Source organism: Penicillium verhagenii (genome assembly GCF_028828195.1).
Source record: "Penicillium verhagenii strain IBT 33310 chromosome Unknown utg000007l_segment0_segment0, whole genome shotgun sequence".
In the NCBI taxonomy this organism is placed as follows: Eukaryota; Fungi; Ascomycota; class Eurotiomycetes; order Eurotiales; family Aspergillaceae; genus Penicillium; species Penicillium verhagenii.
The window spans coordinates 3,100,722-3,120,947 of NW_026643171.1; the positions used below are offsets into that span (position 1 = coordinate 3,100,722).

General features: G+C 48.5%; 9 protein-coding genes across 9 annotated transcripts; 6 read left to right on the forward strand and 3 right to left on the reverse strand.

The window, feature by feature from the left end:
- Positions 1-225: 225 nt before the first annotated feature.
- Positions 226-1,199, reverse strand: N7466_007816 (anticodon-binding domain-containing protein; the record flags this gene model as incomplete). The annotated part of the gene is made up of 3 exons (XM_057167205.1): positions 226-330; positions 438-951; positions 1,093-1,199. 3 exons carry the CDS (start codon positions 1,197-1,199, stop codon positions 226-228), a joined length of 726 nt encoding a protein of 241 aa, XP_057020246.1.
- Positions 1,200-2,221: 1,022 nt separating this feature from the next.
- On the reverse strand, positions 2,222-4,348 carry N7466_007817 (NADP(+)-dependent, decarboxylating phosphogluconate dehydrogenase; the record flags this gene model as incomplete). The annotated part of the gene is made up of 5 exons (XM_057167206.1): positions 2,222-2,662; positions 2,728-3,156; positions 3,232-3,683; positions 3,766-3,959; positions 4,332-4,348. The coding sequence occupies 5 exons, from the start codon at positions 4,346-4,348 to the stop codon at positions 2,222-2,224; spliced, it is 1,533 nt and encodes a 510-aa protein (XP_057020247.1).
- A 1,276-nt stretch (positions 4,349-5,624) lies between these two features.
- N7466_007818 (RNP domain protein) lies at positions 5,625-6,701 on the forward strand (the record flags this gene model as incomplete). The annotated part of the gene is made up of 1 exon (XM_057167207.1): positions 5,625-6,701. One exon carries the CDS (start codon positions 5,625-5,627, stop codon positions 6,699-6,701), a length of 1,077 nt encoding a protein of 358 aa, XP_057020248.1.
- Positions 6,702-7,442: 741 nt separating this feature from the next.
- Positions 7,443-9,838, forward strand: N7466_007819 (putative C6 transcription factor; the record flags this gene model as incomplete). Its single annotated transcript, XM_057167208.1, has 3 exons — positions 7,443-7,973; positions 8,055-8,540; positions 8,612-9,838. 3 exons carry the CDS (start codon positions 7,443-7,445, stop codon positions 9,836-9,838), a joined length of 2,244 nt encoding a protein of 747 aa, XP_057020249.1.
- A 1,760-nt stretch (positions 9,839-11,598) lies between these two features.
- On the forward strand, positions 11,599-13,350 carry N7466_007820 (carotenoid oxygenase family protein; the record flags this gene model as incomplete). Its single annotated transcript, XM_057167209.1, has 2 exons — positions 11,599-11,691; positions 11,746-13,350. The coding sequence occupies 2 exons, from the start codon at positions 11,599-11,601 to the stop codon at positions 13,348-13,350; spliced, it is 1,698 nt and encodes a 565-aa protein (XP_057020250.1).
- Positions 13,351-13,926: 576 nt separating this feature from the next.
- N7466_007821 (ACT domain-containing protein) lies at positions 13,927-14,346 on the forward strand (the record flags this gene model as incomplete). The annotated part of the gene is made up of 1 exon (XM_057167210.1): positions 13,927-14,346. The coding sequence occupies one exon, from the start codon at positions 13,927-13,929 to the stop codon at positions 14,344-14,346; it is 420 nt and encodes a 139-aa protein (XP_057020251.1).
- A 402-nt stretch (positions 14,347-14,748) lies between these two features.
- On the reverse strand, positions 14,749-17,094 carry N7466_007822 (putative chromatin remodeling complex subunit (Rsc9); the record flags this gene model as incomplete). Its single annotated transcript, XM_057167211.1, has 3 exons — positions 14,749-16,604; positions 16,664-17,002; positions 17,058-17,094. 3 exons carry the CDS (start codon positions 17,092-17,094, stop codon positions 14,749-14,751), a joined length of 2,232 nt encoding a protein of 743 aa, XP_057020252.1.
- A 403-nt stretch (positions 17,095-17,497) lies between these two features.
- On the forward strand, positions 17,498-17,781 carry N7466_007823 (uncharacterized protein; the record flags this gene model as incomplete). Its single annotated transcript, XM_057167212.1, has 2 exons — positions 17,498-17,555; positions 17,606-17,781. The coding sequence occupies 2 exons, from the start codon at positions 17,498-17,500 to the stop codon at positions 17,779-17,781; spliced, it is 234 nt and encodes a 77-aa protein (XP_057020253.1).
- A 454-nt stretch (positions 17,782-18,235) lies between these two features.
- N7466_007824 (uncharacterized protein) lies at positions 18,236-19,847 on the forward strand (the record flags this gene model as incomplete). The annotated part of the gene is made up of 3 exons (XM_057167213.1): positions 18,236-18,448; positions 18,521-18,661; positions 18,726-19,847. The coding sequence occupies 3 exons, from the start codon at positions 18,236-18,238 to the stop codon at positions 19,845-19,847; spliced, it is 1,476 nt and encodes a 491-aa protein (XP_057020254.1).
- Between the last annotated feature and the right edge of the window lie 379 nt (positions 19,848-20,226).

Genomic DNA, 20,226 nt, shown 5'->3' on the forward strand with positions numbered 1-20,226 from the left:
CGGGTCTATCACATACTCGACCTTATTTCATCACTTAAGAGGGGTATTTTCCATGAAGGCGTGCATCAAACTTGGCATCACACATTATACCTGGCCATGTTACTTGTAAAAGCTCGATGGTTATCCAGATAAAACATATTTCACCATATCGCCGAGACTCTAATACCCGATAAGGGCAACCGACCATTTCGAATACCTTCCTTTAATATGAATGTTATAGAAAGTTTATCCACCTTTGCGCTGGTCGCCCGAATTGCGGGAGAAAGTGCTAGTCGAACCAATGGTGGCGCTAGCATTGCGCAGCTCTATCTTCTTGCGTTCCATCTCGAGCTTAACAAAGTGAAATCAGATATTAGTAAATTTGGACAGGAAGAAAAAGACGGAAGAGAAATAGATGAGACGCTGTAGAGAAAACAAAAATCAAAGCTAGTACTCACCACTTTGCGCACACGAGCGAGAGCAGCTGTGTCACCCTCGACAAGCGGGCGACACTCATCAACTCGGTACGGGGGTGCGATTGTGACTGCATCGGCAACAATGATATTCGGACCATCCCACCGTGCAGGCATGGTTCGACTAAATGCATCAAATATATCCTGCGCCTCACGGGTGACGCCCTTTCCGCGGCGGGCTTCCCGTTCCAGGATCTCGCTAACGGCCTTGATTTCGCGCGTCTTCAGCGCACGGGTATCAAGGGCCTGGATGGTGGGCAATGCATCTGTGAAGGAAGGCGAGTCCGAGGAATTTGTTGGGAGAGAAAGAAGTTGGAAAGACTGGATGCGAGAAACAGGAATGACACGGTAATCACCGCTCTGCGCTTGCTTGTGGTCAGAGGATCCGGAAGAGGCGGCGGAGGATGTATTAACAGCGACGAGATTGGTGATAGGGCACACAGTGAAGAGGGTTCCCTCGAAAGTGGAGGTTGTTGGCGCAGCGGTAGTTATGCGGACGCTATTTGGGAGGGAAAGCCATGATATTAGCGCACACTATCTCGGTATTGGTAGGTTTTGGCGAACGCGCTCGGATCAATGCAGCCAGTGTAGTTGGTTCGAGGGATAGATATAGGCTGATGTGTTGTTTGTTGTCACTCACCGAGCACCGATCGCACCGCTCAAGGCAGCTTCGTGCGGGACCATGTTGGCTGTTGTTCCAGGACTGGAGGCCTTCGCACTCGAGTTCTGGCGCTTATTCTCCGCCATGCAGCGTGTGACGTGGGCGGGCGGTGTGACTGACTCGTCCACTTGCGCACAAGTGGTTGTTTGAGAGGGCTCGTTGAATAAATTCGTCCGATGAGCGCTTGATGTCGAATTGTATCAATTTCGGTACATTTGACACAGAGATGTCTCAATTGATGCCCGTGTCTTGGCTTTTGGGAGCTTGGGAGCTAGCGGGCCCTTTGTTCCTGTGTAGGCAGTGGTGAATTTAACGAGCCCTGTTGATTTAGGGACAGGTCTTGATGGGATTCGGATGAAATAGTTGCCCCAATATCCTGCTGCGGAGGGAAGAAGAGGGGAAGAGGAGGGGTGAAAGGAAGGAAGAAAGGGAAGACAGCCTCAACACCCCGGGAAATTGGTGGAGGAAGGAGGGGAGAATGCGATAAGATGGCGACAAGGTCGACGTTGCTCGATACCCGATCTGGTTTAGCTCGAATGGAACTATTTAAGGCACCAAGGCAGCACTTTGAAAACCCCTTGAGCTTGTAATTTAATGTTACAATATGGGCATGATAGTACTCAGTTCAGATATTTATGTATATAATTACTTTGGGGACCTGTTATCAAGGCGCAAATTGGGGGGATTGAAATGTTCATCGTGAACATTAGTAGTACATACATTGTAGTTGGTCATCTGAAGCACTGGAGAGTACAGACTGGTGTTCAACTTCAAATGTTCAAACATTTGTTCAATTGTTGGAAACTTGCCAAAAGTCCTAGGGAAAGAGCATTATGTACTCCCAACACAATATTGAAGAGCCGGAGCTTGGCATCTGGAAGAGGAAGCTACCTACTACCTAATTAGAGGATCTTCAACCTTGGGGGACTTTACTACTATGTAGTAGTAGGCTACGTGTGGATAGACAAGGACACTCGAGACACATTAATCATTTTTTTGATTATTTCTTTGGTATTAAACCGCATTCATTGAAACAAGTTCGTTACGTTCCATTCGTGGTGGCATCTAAATACATAAAACCCAGTTTTTAATCCTTATATCTTCGAACTTACGCAACGTAAGTCGAGGCAGAGACATCACCACCGCGGCCGGTCCAGTTGACGTGGATGTCCTTGCCCTCGGGGAAGGTCTCGCTAGCGTGCTCAGGCTTGATACGGAAGGTGTGGGCACCGAAGTAGTCACGCTGGGCCTGCAGCAGGTTGGCGGGCAAGTCCTTGGTGCGGTAGCCGTCGTAGAAGCTGAGAGCAGTGGAGAAGGCGGGCAGAGGGATACCCCAGACAGCAGACTTGCTGACAACGTTGCGCCAGCCGCTCTGGGCGGTGTTGATGGCCTTGGTGAAGAAGTCATCGAACAGCAAGTTCTCGAGGTCAGGGTTGTTGCGGTAAGCGTTGGTGATGTCCTTGAGGAAGACGGAGCGGATAATGCAACCACCACGCCACATGAGGGCGATGGAAGGCTTGTTCAGCTTCCAGCCGTACTCCTTGGCGGCCTGTATGATATAAATTAGTCTTGAATTCGCGATAAAATAGAAGCGATAAACAGATCAAAACTTACGTTCTGGATGAGCATGAAGCCCTGGGCGTAAGAGATAATCTTGGAGGCGTACAGAGCCTGCTCGAGGTCATCGATGAAGGCAGCCTTGTCACCCTCGAACTTGGGAGTGGGGCCGCTGAGGATGGTGGCAGCACGGGTGCGCTCATCCTTGAGGGCACTGAGGCAACGAGAGAAGACAGCCTCGCCGATCAAGGTGACGGGCATACCAAGGTCAAGAGCGTTAATGGCGGTCCACTTGCCGGTACCCTTCTGGCCGGCCTTGTCGAGGATCTTCTCAACGAGGGGAGTTCCGTCGTTGTCGTTGTAGTAGAGAACATCACGGGTGATCTCAATAAGGAAGGAGTCCAGAACACCAGTGTTCCACTTGGCGAAGATGTCACCAATCTCCTTGCAGGAGAGACCGAGACCACGCTTCAGGATATCGTAGGCCTTTTTAAACAGCTGTCAGTACGTCGCTTTCTTGCAAAAATCGAGAGGATAGAAAAACATAGTGAAAGGACCAACCTCGCAAATCAGCTGCATGTCACCGTACTCAATACCGTTGTGAACCATCTTGACGTAGTGACCGGCACCTTCGTCACCAACCCAGTCGCAGCAGGCCTCACCGTCGCTTTTAGCGGCGATGCTCTGGAAGATATCCTTGATGTGGGGCCAGGCGGCCTCGTTACCACCGGGCATGAGAGAGGGACCGTAGCGGGCACCCTCCTCACCACCGGAAACACCGCTGCCGACAAAGCTGATGCCCTTCTCGGCGAGGTAGCGGGTGCGGCGGTTGCTGTCGGGGTAGTGAGAGTTACCACCGTCAATGATGATATCACCCTCCTCGAGGAAGGGCAGGAGGGACTCGATGAAGTCATCGACGGGCTTGCCGGCCATAACGAGGAGCATGATACGGCGGGGGCGCTTGAGCTGAGCAATGAACTCCTGGATGGAGTGGGCGCCAATGATGGACTTGCCTGAGAGCTAGCAGTCAGCATTTCGCGCCGTTGACAATGTTTTTTTTTTTTTGGCCTGGTGTAGCGGGACAGGGAAGCTTACCCTTGGCTTCGTTCTCAAGGAAGCGGTCGACCTTGGAGGTTGTGCGGTTGAAGGCGCAGACGGTGAAACCGTGGTCGGCAGCGTTCAGGATCAGGTTCTGGCCCATGACGGCCAGACCGATGAGGCCGAAATCAGCGGTGGGACTAGAAACAGGATGCGCCGGAGCGCCGACATTGATGCCGGCGAGACGGGCACTATAGTCAGCGACCGAATTCTCTTGTCAATAGCCTGCTAAAAGCAAATAAAATCATGGAAAGGGAGGATAGCCCATGCGATTCCGAGGGATGTAGATCCGCGAGGTTCCTATGACGCGCCAACATGCATGAAGCTTGATGGCCAGCATCATACGGGGGATTGAGAAAGAACATTGCCGACTCCATATGACCCTCAGGTAGCTCTGCAAGCACAGAGCTGTGTATGACAGAATTGGACCGGACCAGAAACTGGCGGGGACCCGTTGGGGGCGTCCCGAATCTGGAGAAGGGGGCTTTTTTTTTCTTTTGAGGGGGAACTCTTGTCTGATGGGGGGGGAAAGAGGGGGAAAGGAAGTAGAGAGAGGAACTTACGCAGCCTTCTCAGCCATAGTGAATGCGAATTGAAGAAAGAGAGGATGGCTGGGAGTGAGGGTATCTACAACTGAAGAGAGTTGAAGAAGGGAAGAAAGGTTGGGGGAGGGGGAAGGAGTGAGAAGAAGTAACCCGGCTGACGGAGCAACTCTTCCGTCATCGTGGTGGGATACATCCGCCGGCGGGGATGCATGTACTACGAATACTTAGAATACAGTAATAAATGTACCATATAACGGGTCCTTGAGCTATTTTCTGCTATTTTCTGGTTACTGCCGCCGGTGTCGCGCCAAGTATTTGGTACAGGAGCACAGTCGCCCGGTGGTCATCCCACTCGGGTTCTGACCTTGACTTCGGGGCCATATTATGGGAAATGTTTGAAATTCAATATCCGACCCGACATCTAGATCATTCGTATTTGCAAGCTTATCCACTTGTAGCGAGATACGTGGGATTTTTGGGGGCCTGCATATATGATGCTTCCTGTACATATCAAACCCGAGCGCGGGGCAGATTACAGTCAGATGGAGGGGTATTCTTCACATGTAGAGGTACCATTATGCTACCATAAGTGGCTACAGGGACTAGGTTGTATATACAATCTCCTACCACATTTGGTCAGGGGGAACAGTGTCATTTGTAGACGCATTGGTAAGGATCACAATACCAGGTACCTAAGTTCCCATGGTAATTCCCCATCGGTGAACTGTTCAGGATAAATTGACGGAGAAACTGCTTTTCACTTGCCGTGAAAATCCACTTCGAATCCGGTCAAGTTGGCCAAGATCTAGTCCTAATCCGGTCTAGGGTGGGGGTCATTTTGGGCGATTTGGGGGTGACCTCATCAGATGACTAAGTACTGTCAGGTGACCTACATAGGTCATGTGACTCCCATCTTCTACTCAGTCACAACGGCTCTCTGCCTCAGGCCATCAACCCGTCGATCCTCAACATAAGCTTGTTACTCCGGGTGCGATTAAAGACCAAAGGTGCAGCTGCTAAGTCTTTTCCATTTTGCGGTCGCAATCGCAATCTTTATCGCTCCATATCGAAAAAAAAGTCCCGTCAACCTCTTCATCATTTCAACTTTAACATTGCTCCTCAACTTCTATTTGACCGACGTTCAACGCCAACTTGACTGTCGCTCATATCTTGCTTTTTGTCTTTTCTCTCGAACAGGCTTCGAGTCCTCAGGTGTGAACGTCTGGTGGAATTAGACTGCCCTGAAGGTACGTTGCGGCTGCTATTTTACAGACAGCTCAACCGTTTCTCCTGTCGGACCCTCCATTCATCATGTCCTTTCCGCCTCCTCCAGGTCTCAATAAAGCGCCTTCGTCTCTTCCTCCTCGACCACCTCCGTCCAGCAATGCTGCCCAGCCACCCGCCCCGGGCTACGGTGGGAACACGCGCCCGGCCTTCACGGGTTTCCAGCCGCGCTCCGTAGCCTCTAGTCAGCCACAGCCATACCGCGCCAACAATCCGACGATCTCAGCCCCACCTGTTTCGTCCGCCGGGTATGGCCCACCGACGACCAACTATTCAAATTATTATCAACAACAACAACACCATCAACAACAGCCGCAATCTTACCAGAGCGGCCCTTCATACTACGGCGGCGGCGGCGGTAGTGCCTCCTACAACGAAAGTACATACGGCCCTACCGTCCCGCACATTCAGAACCCCTTCGGCTCGACACCGGGCCAATCCTATGGTGGCGGGCCACCCGCGGGTCGTGATGGCGTAGATGCAGAGACCGAAGCTCAGATCGCACAGTGGCAAAGCGCCTATGCTAAGCAGGATGACTCGGCCACCCCTGCTCACATGCAAGGAGCCCAGTCCGCTGCTCCCAGCAGAAGTACCGGAACCCCAACTACTGGTATGGCCGGTGCCGGCACTCCTCTCCCACAAACCGAATCTCAAAAGACTGTTGCTCGAGCCGGTGGTGGCCAGGAGTGGACTGATTCGACGCTGTTGGAATGGGATCCTGCCCATTTCCGATTGTTCGTCGGTAATCTGGCTGGCGAAGTCACCGATGAATCTTTATTGAAGGCCTTTGCTCGATACACATCCGTGCAGAAGGCTCGTGTCATTCGAGAGAAGCGTACACAGAAGAGCAAAGGATACGGGTTTGTGAGCTTCAGTGATGGTGATGACTACTTCAAGGCTGCCCGTGAAATGCAGGGCAAGTATATTGGCTCACACCCTGTTCTTTTGCGCCGAGCTGTCACCGAGGTGAAGCCAGTTTCAAATAATAAGAACCACAAGAAGGGCGGAGGCGGTGCCCGAGGCGGGCATTCGACAACCAAGGTCAAGCATGATGGTGTGAAGAAGTCTGGAAAGACCAAGGGAGGTTTAAAGATTCTTGGTTAAAGATGATGTTATCTCGCGATTGTACTTGATCCATTTAATGTGCTGCAATGATTCCAGGGTTATTTATAGTCAAGAGCATGGATTCAATGTATGTATACGAGCCTTTTGAAGACTTGGTTATACCTATACATAGCAAAACAGACATTGATTTCAGCTCCGTATTGTACATTGATGATATACATACCTTACCTGCTAGATATGTACGTATAATTATCAATTGAAGCACCTTCCAACATTCGGAATGGATGATTGAAATGTGACTACTGGGTTCTTGGCAGTAGTTAGTTAAGGAAAGATAATGGATTATTATGTATGAGTCCTCATCTTTTAATGCTTTCTTACTGTTTTTTTTTTCATTGTGTAAATTTCTGCAGCGCTTAGTATACTGCTTGATATTTCTTCGAACACAGATGATAGTATATTCATATTAGGACATTTATTGATATTCCATGTACTAATGATTCTTCATAGATAAAAAAAAGACCCGCAACCCGATTTGGTGCGTTAAGAAAGATCTGATTGTGGATCGGAATTCACCAATCAGCGTTAACAACTTCCAAAAGAAACCCCGGACCTTCTTCACTTCTTAAGCCCCAGATTTTGACAGCTTGAACTTTCCGCACAGTTTACGCGAATCGATTCTGTGCGATTTTTTTACAATAAGAAATTGATTTCAATATTTTCCTATCTTTTTTTATATTGTTTTTCTTAATCGCGTCTCTTGATCGTTGTGGATGCGTCATGGAAGGCCGCGACCCCGCGGCCAATGTTGAAAAAACAGCTCAATCTCGGTCTTCTGCGCCGAGGGTCCGCTTGAGCTGTGAAGCATGTCGCCAACGAAAAGTGAAATGCGACAAGCTGAGCCCATGCACCAGCTGTCAGCGACTGGGTTTTAGATGTGTTCCTGTAGAGCGAGCCCGTCTACCGCGAGGTCGCACACGCAAGGCACCCGAGCGAGCTGCTGGCTCGGACAAGGAACTCGCGGATCGAGTCGCAAAGCTCGAGCAACTTTTGCGGCGGGTAGCCACAGAGCGGGATGCTCCATCTTTGCCTCAGCCGGAGCTTCACGATGCCCCATTTTCCAATACACCTACACCGGAACATAACCTTGACCCGGACGTCGTCCCCGATGCGGAAACCTGGAGTCATCAAAATGTCCAGGCTGCCCAGCTGGGTGACTTTCAACCATCCACAATGACGAATCTGCCTCATCGACCTCGTCCATCAACATCTTACTTAGGCAGCTCATTTTGGGAGGATATCATGCACCAGGTACGGACGAATGATTCATGAGCGCATTATCCATTTTTGCAATACGTAGTGAACTCTAAATCTGATATTCTTCATTGACAGACGCAAGAGTTGCGGACGGTGCTTGATAGCCGCGTTGAAAACGACCAACTTGAATTCAAAAGTCCGACTGGCTTTGGTTCTGCCTTTGTTAACTCCGAGGGCTCGGAGAGTGTCTCGAATTCACCCCAATCATTAAGAGGGATCAACATCTCACCACAGACCCGTCGCACTTTGTGTGAAATTTATCTTCGAAATGTGGACCCGTTATTCAAAGTCCTACATCGACCTTCATTACGAGCATTTCTTCATGACGACCTATCTTATCTTGACTATGAGCCTGATCATCAAGCCCCCGCCACGTTGGCATTCGCCGTTTTTTCTGCCGCTGTTTGCACCATCGACGATTCTCAGTGCCAGCTGCTTTTTGGTATAGATAAGCAAAGTGCATTTGCCGACCTTCAAAAGGAAACAGAAGCCGCATTGGTCAAGGCGGATTTTGTGACCACCAATGATTTGACTGTATTGCAAGCTTTTGTGATCTCACTGGTGAGTTCTTCGTCGGCACATCAACCCCAACGAATCTAAAAGTAGTTGATAATAAAGCTAACCGTATCTAGCTCGCGGCTCGTTGTCAAGACCAAAGCCGACGAGTGTGGACAATGTTGAGCATGGCTCTTCGAGTAGCTCAAGCACAGTGTCTTCACATGACCGATCCACCATTTCGGGTCAGCCCATTCGAGCAAGAAATTCGTCGGCGTTGTTGGCAGAGTATCGGGATGCTTGATATCGCAGCTTCATTAGACAGGGCATCTGAGCCAATGATGCAAGCTGCTTGGCTAGAAGCACTTCCTCCATCAAACATAAATGACGAAGATATCTGGTTCGACATGGAGGGACCGGTTCAAGAACCGCCGGAGGGGACCTTCACCGATTTGACACTCCCATTAATTATCACAGCAGCCCAGTCTGTTTGTCGATCCGTTGCATTTGCCGATTTCATGGAAGCTTCGGTAAAGTCAATGAGTGTCCGCCAACAAATCTTATCCGACTTCCAGCATACAGCTTCCACTCTCTTGATGGGATGTCGCCCAGATCTCCATACCTTTCATCTATACGCAAAACGCACTACAAGTTCAATTCACGGATGGCTACAACTTGGCTGTCTCCGCCCGTTGCAACGAAGCACAAACTTCACGCCACCCTTCGTCCAGGGTGATGTACTTCTCAAACTGGCTGCTGAGAATCTCCAGATGTCATCAGAAGTCTACTCCAACCCAGTCATGTCGCAATGGTCATGGTTCGGATCAATGTGGGTCCCGTGGCATGGCCTCGCAGTAGCACTTGCAGAGTTGTGCGTCTGCAAAGACCCGGAGACTATGTCTAAATATTGGCCCGTGGTGGATCAAATGTACCAACGAACAAGTTATATCATTGCAGATTCACAGCACGGAATGCTGTGGCGACCTTTGGAAAAATTGATGAACCAAGCAATAACCCGAAAACATGAGCTACTAGGTGGCCCGGGACTCAATGATGCTATCAACCAAGTGTCTTTAAGTGGAGGCATTGCTGCTGATCCTGGTCAATCTATGAGCACCCATCCATTGGCTGATTTCTCATTGGAAGTTATGGGGGCCATGGCTCCTAACCAGCAAATTAATACGTCCATGGCATTGCCAACAAATATGGGATTTGAATCCGAATTTGAAACATGGCCCAGTGTTTGGGATGCAATGGATTTGAGTTCCAGTGCGACCCAGGGCTGTGACGTGGCCTGGGCTAGCTATAACAACTTCATCGGGGACGTGTATGATAGTGTGGACTCCATGTTCCTGCCACGATGATTACAGAGCAATGATTGTATTGCGACACACATCTCCACTTTAATAGAAGGAATCATCTCCATTCCAATAAAATTAAAAAAAAAAAAAAAAACCTTTTATATAACACACAGCAAGAAGACTGGGTTATTTCTTTCATGGGGCTGTATCGCTACTTTAAAAGCTTTGAAGTTTGCACATGTGAGGGACTTGAGAAAGCGCCTACCTAAATTCGATGTCGCCGGGCCCTACTACTTGCATATGAATGGTGTCATATTTTGCTGTCAAAAAGCCTAACAATGGCAGATTGAATCCTCTCTCTCTATACATAATAAACAAATTTGATAGCCCTCAAGTGCTGCATATAATGGTATATGTAGCAGGGTATAAATCAGATTATTCCCTCATATCTAGAATTCCAGTGCATCACACTTTCCAGCTCCTTCAATGTTGCTGGCGGCCTTGAGAGCTTGGTGTTTATAATCCAAATCTCTTCCTGTGATCATAGACCCTTTTACCCGTTTCTGTGTTTGGGAAATAATTCTGAAGCCCCATATTCCATAGTGACTGCTGGTTGGGCCCTTTTATAATCCCCAAATTTTGCTCGTGGGGCAAAGCCTCTCGCTGTGTATTCAGACGTGGAGATGCGTTGGCGTCGTCATCTTGGTCGAGTCGTTGATAGGTACATGGTCGGGCACGATGTGAACACTCTGCACATGGATTCTCTCCATTACAAGCTTTTCTGATCTTTGCACAGCTATCACAAGCCCGCTTGTGTTTCCCACCTCGCTGAATCTCGGGGATCTCCTGCCCGTTCTGTATACGGGTCTTGCATGATTTCCAATGCCTCCGCAGAACATCTCTTCAAAGTGCTAGTTAGTGTCCAGGCTCAAGTGATTTTATCATCTAAATCTCCAGGCATGATACTGCTTCACCAAAGAAAAGAAATGCGTACGTACCCTCGACCGAATATAGCAGCACAAAAAGGGCATGCATGACTCCTCTCAGTCTTGTCTAATACAATACATATTTAGCAACGACCAAACATTACAGTTTAAACACAGTGCAAACTTACGAGTCGCAATATGTCTCTTGAGATGATCTAGTCGCCCAAATATAGCAGGACACTGATCACACTTCCACTCCTTGGCCCCAGCAGCCTCGGCGTGTTGGAGTGAGTCTTCCATCCGGAACCCGCCTAGCTCCTTTTAGTCAGGACTGAGACATAAATCGTCCACTCGGATTTCCAAGTCAGCCGGTTTGATCCCTGACGAGCATGCAATTCAAATTTAGAAATCACCAAGGGCCCCAGAAAGCGGGTGAATCCCGGCGGGCCGAGAGAATTCCCCGGCTTTTCAATCGGCCAAGACCTGAAGACTTGTAACGTGCCAGATGACGAATGTGGATCCGAGGATAGTATTTTATGTAGTTTCCATTAAGACACGGAAATCCGGATCAACCGCGTAGTCCGTGTCCGTGTGTCATAAAAGTCCGTGTCCGTGTCCGGGGATGAAGATGAGTGAGATGTGATTCGTGTTTGACACCGCTCCCGTCGCGATTCCCCCACCCGTGATCTATGCTGATGATTAGCATATACTCAAGCCATTTGAATGGCTACGAATATCTGGCTCTTTTCAATACTACATTGGAAATACTAACTTCTCAATTTCACATATATAAACCTTTCTCCCATTTCCTCCCCGTCTATTCTATAACCTCCAGTGTCCACACACACTCTACTTCAATATATCTTGGCACCTTCATCCAAACCACCTTCTTCCAATATGCCTTCCTCCATCACGGACACAATTCCAGCCCATGCGAATGGCTCGAAGCCCACCGAAGATCATTGGAACAACTGGCCAAACGAGAAGGGAGTAAGGATAATCCTTTTTGTTATGGTCCTTTGAATCACGCTAACAATCTTATAGTTTGACCCCGAGTACGAGGAACGCACCCCAATCGAGCTCTCAGTGACTGGACATATTCCTGCCTATACCGCAGGTACACTGTACCGTACTGGTCCAGGCAAAAGTCAAGTCGAGACTGAAGATGGCCAACTATTCAAGCTGGCACACTGGTTTGACGGCTTCAGCCAAACACACCGGTTCCAAATCATCGCCTCAGATGATGTTGACGCTTCGTCTACTCCAATCCGAGTCCTGTACAACTCCCGCTTCTCCACCGATGCTTTAATCGAAAAGGTTCGAAAAGAAGGATACATGGTGGGATTCGGTGACAAACGTGACCCTTGCAAGGAAGTCTTCAACAAAATGCAAACGGAATATGTGCTCCCCAGCCACCCGTCTGAGAGAAATATCGGCGTGACACTCTCTGTCAACATGCCAGGCCTTGACCTCCAGTCTGATAATGAATCGGCGGAGCGTTGGTCCGACTCGAAGGGGGTTCGGACCCTGTACGCAAAAACCGATTCCCACGCCTATAAAAAACTGGACCCGGAAACCCTTGAGCCAATTGGTCTTGCCACGCAGACAGACCTTCATCCTGAATTGGTCGGCCCTATGTCTGCTTCGCATCCCCGCTCTGATCCAGTGACGGGTGATGTGTTCAATTACAACCTCACCCTGGGTCCAATCTCTATCTATCGCATCTTCCACGTTTCTGCTGCAACTGGCAAGACGTCTATCTTGGCTACCTTCCCAGGCACGCCAGCTTATATCCACTCTCTGAGTATCACGGAGGACTATGTCCTCTTATGTGTCTGGAACTCGCATATCAATATACAACATATCAAAACCGGATCTTTCAAGGATACAATCATGCCCACCGATCCTTCTCAGCCGGCGACATGGTATGTAGTTGACCGCAAGCACGAACGAGGCCTGATGGCCACATATGAGAGTCCGGCATTCTTTTGTTTCCACACAATCAACGCGTTTCAGGAACAATCCAAAGAAGACCCAACCAAAATCGATATAGTTGCTGATCTTGTTCGCATTGATACCTCGAACTTTCTTGATCTTGTTCTTTACAAGAATATGAAATCGTCGCTCGCTACTGCAAAGGATTTCGCCAAGAACAGAAGCGATGAGATGCGTACCTCATTCGCTCAATTCCGCCTTCCTGCACTTCCATCAGATCCTAGCAGTGAGATTCTCAAGGCTTCCCTAGAATGGTCTTCGGGCAAAGCTTTCTCGCCTGAATTGCCGACAATGAACCCCAGTTTCGTTACGAAGAAGCATCGGTATTCATATGCAGTGACTTTCCGGGGAGAGTCGACCATGACAGATGGTATCGTCAAGTTTGACAGTGAGACTCAGGAGGTTAGTCTGTGGGCGCACCATGGCCACTCACCCGGAGAGCCGATCTTCGTCGCCAACCCGACCGGTGTCGATGAAGATGACGGCGTGCTTCTTAGTGTGGTTTTGGATGGCTTCCAAGAACATAGCTACCTGCTTTGTCTTGACGCTCGGAACTTGACTGAGCTTGGTCGAGCTAACATGAAAGGAGCGGTTGGATTCGGATTCCATGGACAGCATGTTTCTACCGTCGGCACGGCTACTGGAGATTACTGATTCTGTGGTTTTTATTGTCCAGTGATCTCGAGACAACAATTTCCTAATTGTTTCTATGTTATTACTTATCTCTTTGCTTCAGGTTGCTTAGTCCTCTATATAATTACTGCATTTTTGTCATTTGAAGATATGTGCTATTTTTGATTCATATACACGTAACACATGAGCCTAACCTTGGCCCTTTATAGTAGTTGTGGGTCAACCTAACATTTGAATACTAGTCCAATTTCAAGTTTCCGACCGGCAGAAAGTAACATTGAAATTACGAGTAATTCCAAATTCATAAATACAATACGGGAAACAGGACGGTGAAGTTAGAAGTTGAAATTGAAATTGGGATGTGTCGTGACTCGTGAGGCCCTTATCGGCCGCCACATAATACGCCCTGTGGGTGACATGACATCAACTCCACTACATAACCAACAGATCTTTCTATAACCCTTATAAATCCTCCGAATCATTTCAGCATTGTTTTTCCCTCATTTCACAGTCCATCTTGACATCAGAGACTATTTAAAGCTTGAAATCAAGCCAAGCCAAAAACTATATACACTTCAGTTTCGTAACCCATCCACAATGTCCGGCGAAAAAAATCTCTCCACGCTCCTCTCCACTATGCAACCAGTTCTGGACCCAGAGACGTACGTCTTTGTCACCACAAAAGAAGCTCTCTCGTCACTTCCACTATCTACATTGAACCCGCAACTCATCGCTCAAGAAGCTGAAGGCACCACAATCGTCACCACAGAAGCTCTAGCGGCGTCCCACGGCTTCATGGAGACAGTCTTCCCGTGCCGCAAGATCTCGCTGACGATCCATTCAAGCCTGGAGGCAGTTGGACTAATTGCGGCGATCACTGATCGGCTCAAGGATCATCAAATCAGTACCAATGTTGTGAGTGGGTTTTTCCATGATCATATCTACGTCCCCGCTGGGCGGGCAGATGATGCAATGAGGGTTTTGGGGGAGTTCGCGCAGGATGCGAAGGGGAGATGATTCAAGTCAGATTGAGAGCTTAGTACTATACTTGGGCCCAACATTTGAATCATGGCCTGATGCACCTAGAGGCCCTCCATACAGTGTGTCCCTAACAATCATGGGAAATTAAAAAAAAAAAAAAATTAGAAACTAAAATTCTCAGACCCCTACTTAAGAGGAGTAGAGGTACTAGATGTCTCTTTACTCCGTCTCCATGATATCAATACATACACCGTCGTTGAAGACATAAAACCAATCAAGATCAAGAGTCAGAACACCGAGCCCAAAATGAAAAATAAAAGTTGCAGCACTATTCTTGGTAAGGATCAGGTGCAAGACGGACAGGGTATTACTGATACAAAGAAGTCGATGCTCACAAGTACACAAAAAGCAAGGGTTAGAAATTCGCATCCACGGGGATCAGTAATCATCCTCCTTTTCCATGATCATGATCAGCTCTGTCAACTCCTTCCGTAGAGCACGGTTTCGATCCCACACTTCCACGATCTTTGGGCGCTGGCTGACAAAACAGGCCTTCTTCCAAGACACGCCGCCATATCTCGGAGCAACGCGGTTGGGGAGATTCTTGGCAATATTGCGCAGCACTAGCGCAGCCTTGTATGCCACGCCACAGGGTTCGCTCTTTTCGTTGATTGGGGTGTCCATGTAGTACCACTTGCGGACAATTCGTTCTTGTAAAACGAGGCGTTTCGTGCTCGGGGGTAGCGCATCAGCAGGTCGATCCTCTGGCAGGTGAGAAGAAACATGGCCAGCCACCATGGCAGTGTTGGCATTGGGTGCTGAAGCCCGGAACCGAGTGCATTTATCCCACTGGCAGGTGTGGATAGGAGTCTCCGCTGTCTCCAATTTGAACTGGCCTGGCTTCTCATCGGCCTCAAGATTCATATGGTCCGCGAAGACATGGCCACGGAGATCCGTAGGCGAGCCGAAGGCACGCTGGCATATCTTGGATGGCTTCGAGTGGTCTGCCCACTTGCAATAGACGTAGGGGAAACCTTCGACGGTGTGAGCAGTTTCCAGAGGCCGAATTCCCTTGATGATAAACTTGGTTGTGCCTCCAGGGCCATTGATCACTTGTGCTTGAGCATTCGTGAAAGTATTGCTGACGTTTTTAATGAACTCGGCGGCAGGGAGAACACCTCCACCTGGCACTCGAGAGTCTGCAAATCGGCTCTGGTAGGCTTGCCACAGGGCAATTTGAGTAATCTCACATTCTGCATCCTCAACAAAGCAGCAGCGAAGCCACTGCGAGCTGCGTTCTGGCTCTGACGATTCCATCAACTTCTCTAGGAGCTCAGGTGGCACACGCGGGATCTCAGATGGCGGTGGGGCAACCTTTTCTTCCTGCAAAACCGTTTCTTTCTTGCTTGGTCGTCCCTCGTATGTAAGAAGTGCGACCATGCGTGGAACGAAGACGCTAGGGAAGTTGATAACATCCATTAGGGTCTCAATATTCTCCCGTCCAAGAGTATATTGGTACCAGAAATCAAGTGCACCGCTCAGAATATTCTTGTCGAGGTCCAAAAGTGTATGGTAGTACAACTGTTGGAGGGTTGCCTTAGGAAGGCTTTCCATCGCACGGTTGCTATCGGCATCTTCCAACTCGGTAGAGAAATGGGTCAACGCCCATAGCGCCCGTAAAATGTGGGCACGATCCGAGGAGTGTAGACATTCCACAAGAGAGTTCCAAAGGGGGTCCTGGGGGTCAGTCCTCATGAACTTGGTCACTTCTTCGGCAATATCAAGTGCATCATTTTTGATCTCATTCAAACGCGGTTGATTCGGAACATTGAGGAGAACAACCAAGAAATCCCTCAGGAGGCCACTTGCATAGCGCGAAACATAGAACGCGTTCTCTCGCAACAAGACCATATTTCTCAGCACCAAGGTAGCTTCTGAGATATTTCGAAGAAGGTGAGTGAACTCGGGTGTTTCAAGGGTGTCAGTCGGGAGATTAACAGGGATTTTTTTGATTTTGTCGATGACATCTCGTGTTCCGTGCAAAGAGTTCAGAACATTGACACGGTCAGTGAGGAAACGGGAATCATATTCAAACTCCCAGCGAACTCCAGTGCATAGATAGGTAATTTCCAAAGCCTTTTGCATGAGAGTTTCGGCAAGCAATGGGAATCCCTCAAACTTGAACTTGTCGCATCTTTGGTTCGAAATCTGAACCAGATGATATAAAGCGAAATCGACCTCGTCTGGGATGTCAGACTGGAGGCCGTAGTGAGCTCGCTTGTAGATGTGATCCGCTATTATAACTCATTAGTCTCATAGTCGTGTATTCGGGCGTTTGGAGAGAGAAACTTACTTCGGGGGACTTCGAGGAACCTCAATGGAAAATATGGGTCATAGAAATCCGCCTGCTTCTGAATCTTCTTCGGGCGTTCGGTGAGATTGGCAAAGATTGCAGGTCGATTTCCCGGCGTGAGGACTTCCCGGGTAGACATAGGAAGTTGTGTTTGACTTCTCCCTTCCCAGCTATCGACCGCAAATTGGGCGCTATTGGGGTTGGCGGCGGGGTTCAGGTTCACGTGAGGGGACATTTGGGGTTGCGGCGATGTGAAGGCATGATTGTGATGTTTTTGACGCGATGGGGTTGTGTCTGGGATAAATGGTTGGTTGATTTTAGGTGCCTGGCGCAGGCCCTCTGTATCATTGTTAGAACTGCCATTGTGGGGGTGGGGAAATGGAGGGGCTCTTACGCCGTAAGGATGTCCTTTGAGGTGTAGATGCCGACATTTTGGCGATCTCAACTAACTGCTAGTTCAATTCACAGCTGCTTTGGATGGGTGCAGGATTTGGTGACTGCGCTACCTCGATCCCTCCCTTGCAAATCAGATCCAGCTGGGTATGCTGCTTTTCGGCCAACCGTGGCTGTGCCTTTTCTCCGTTCTTTCAATGTCAAACTTTGAAAATCTCGCGCTTCAATTTGAACACAAGCCGTCGGAGCTGCAGTACAGAGTGATTCGATTATCTAAAGACGTAGGTAGGGCCTCCGGCTGGTTTCTGTGGAACTAGGCGCTGAATGAGAAAAGCCGCCAAACAATTCCTTTATCTCGATAGGAATGGATCGCTGAAAGTTTCACAGGCAAGGGCTTATTGTCAGGCGAAGCCACAAGTGCGCGTCCAGAGGAAAGGAAAGATGCGCAACAAGGATGCAGCAGCGAGCACGTCTGATGATAACCAGATCAGCTCCAGAGGTATGAGAAATTGGCGCACGTTTTGGAGAATTGAGCGACCAGTGCCAAAGAGTGGATGAGCAACAATGACTTGGCTGTTGTGGTGGAGGGCAGCGAGAAGCAGCTAGACTTACGATCAACCCGGGTTGATCAGCCAAAAGTCCGCGCCCTCTGGTGGAGCGCGTCTCCGGTATATAGTTATTCCGGAGTAGAGGAGTTCTTCCGGAATTTTGTTGCTCCGGCGTAGAGTTTCTCCGAGGCTGTGTAGTTAGTTCTTCCGGGACTTTGTCAGCTAAGAAACACTAGTCTCCTTTAGGTCTACTACCTTGCCTTAGGCATCTCAGCGGACTATATAACCAACAGTTCACTGTTCACTGTTCACTGTGGCCTTCAGGCCCTTATTCACTGTGTACTAGGCCACTTTTCGCAAATTAACGGATTGAAATACAACCACAATAAGGACTCATGAAGTAAACTGGTGTATCAAAACAAAGAAACATATAGGTGCATTGAAGTTACAGACTCGGTCAATGTACAAGACTATTAGGAGGTGAGTGATGGAACGTTTGAATTCTTACAAACCAATTTGAACTTCTTTTTTCATCTCAAACATGCCTCCTTTCATCTCGTTGAACAACTTCAAGCTTCTATAAAGCTTCCATATACCTGATTTTATTTGATATCGAAATCCAATTAATTCAATGCCACCCATTATTCCCCTCCAGTCCCAGACGACCCGTCTCCCGCTCACGAAGTTTTCTCACACAACCACAACCATCAACCATAGTGCTCCATTATCATGGACCCACGTTAACAGCGATGGAGATCTTACATGCATACTAGAGCAGGTTCCTGGAGAATTCTCTGTCCCACCAAGACTCGTCTTGAGGGTGGCTAGAAATGATGGCATTCTGGTATGAGAGTCTCCACGATCTACCCCAAATATTTACTGCATCCAACTGATTTTGAATTCCAATGCCAATCAGGAGCAACTAGACCTGGCACACTTTGCTCGTATGTCAACGAATCACAGCCACAATGAGAATATTTTGCAGACGAAGCCTGCGTTCGCAGTTGTGGTCAAGTCGCCCTGTCTTGCAGTGAAATATCCTCAAAGCAGTATGCATGTAGGTCTCTATACATAATGGGCCATCTTTGGACACCATCGGAATGATTCTGATAAATGATTAGATTCGCAGATTCCAGATCAAATTTTCCCGAATCCCGGATTACTTCACGGCCCTTGCTCTGCTCAGCGACATCAACTGTCCACTGACTGAGGGAAGTACATCGATGTTACAACCACGAAAACTCCCTTCCTCCTCCTCTTGGGCATCGTTTCAAGCACCGACATTTGCATCAAAGGATGCAAGCACTTCCATAACCTCAGACAATGACGGCACAATTCCTTTCTTCCCGATGCCAGGATATATACCCAGTGGAATAACAAGTAAATATGTCCCTCTCGAAAACCCCAAGATCTCAGCTCTAACATTGGCCACTTCTTTAGCCCCCAACCCCCCGTCTTCGGCATCCAGTCCTGTATACAATGTGGTTGGCCAAGCTGGGTCTTTTAATCAATTTCCATTTGAGTCCACAGCAGCCTGGCCACCAAACCAACGGGCTCCACCGAAAGACCAACCACCCGAGCAACCCAAGAGCCGCCCTGCAACATCGCCAGCTTTTCATGGTGACCAGCTCGATCAAATGCTACCCCCAAAAAGGGATCTTCCCTTTTTAAAGTCCAGTCAAAAAAGGCCTCGAAAAGAAGATGTCAACCTGTCTTTGGATTCACCGCTCTCATCCATAAGCAAGCCACCAGTTGATACCTCCATTGACGAGCAAAGTTGTATACAGGCTGCTCACGATACCTTCTCTGCACCAAATGGCTCTCAGGTCTCCGATTCGAAGTCCCAATTTCATTCCCAGCCCTTGGTTCCATCGCAGCTCCTCCCTGATACCCTCCAAATGGACCATCTCTTTCCACAGTCCCAAACATCTCAACCGGAGGCCCATACTAGCCTGGGTCGTGTGGAATATCAGGGAAATTGTGAACTCGAAAGCGGGAATGTTGCACCTATGGAAGTCGGGCACCCAGTCGGAGTCGTGGGTCGTAGAAGCGGTATTGCGCAACCAAAAGCGACAAATGTCTCCGAGGATCAGTTGCTGGCTTACCTCAGAGCACCGGAACCTGAGAGAATCACGTTCCTGGAGAACTGGATGTGTGAGCTTATTGAGGACGATACATTCATGGCTCTTTGTCAGGATATCGAAATGACATGGCAGCGGTTTGCGTTTGGGGTCAGAAAGTAGAGGATCATTGGCTAGAGGAGTTACGTATGATGATTGAGACCACTGAAAAGTTGGCATCGAGTACTTGAAGGTATCTTGTACGGTTTTATGGCTCCGTTTTGAATTATTTTTGATGATTTTTGCTCATTTCAAGGTTTGCAGAGGGTTATCGGTCTTCCTTCCATTTATGGAGTAGCTGAGGCTATAATTATTGGCTAAGGTGTCCTTTTTTGTTTCAATTAAAAACATCAATAATTTGAATGTTTCATTACATGGAATATTTTGAATACTTTGATCAATTGGTTCCGACGTTCAATTTCAGTTCCAACATTTTGTTGCAATCACTCGTCGGTCCAACTCGTGGACCTTGCCCAGGGCTCAAACAACATTGAATTTTGGA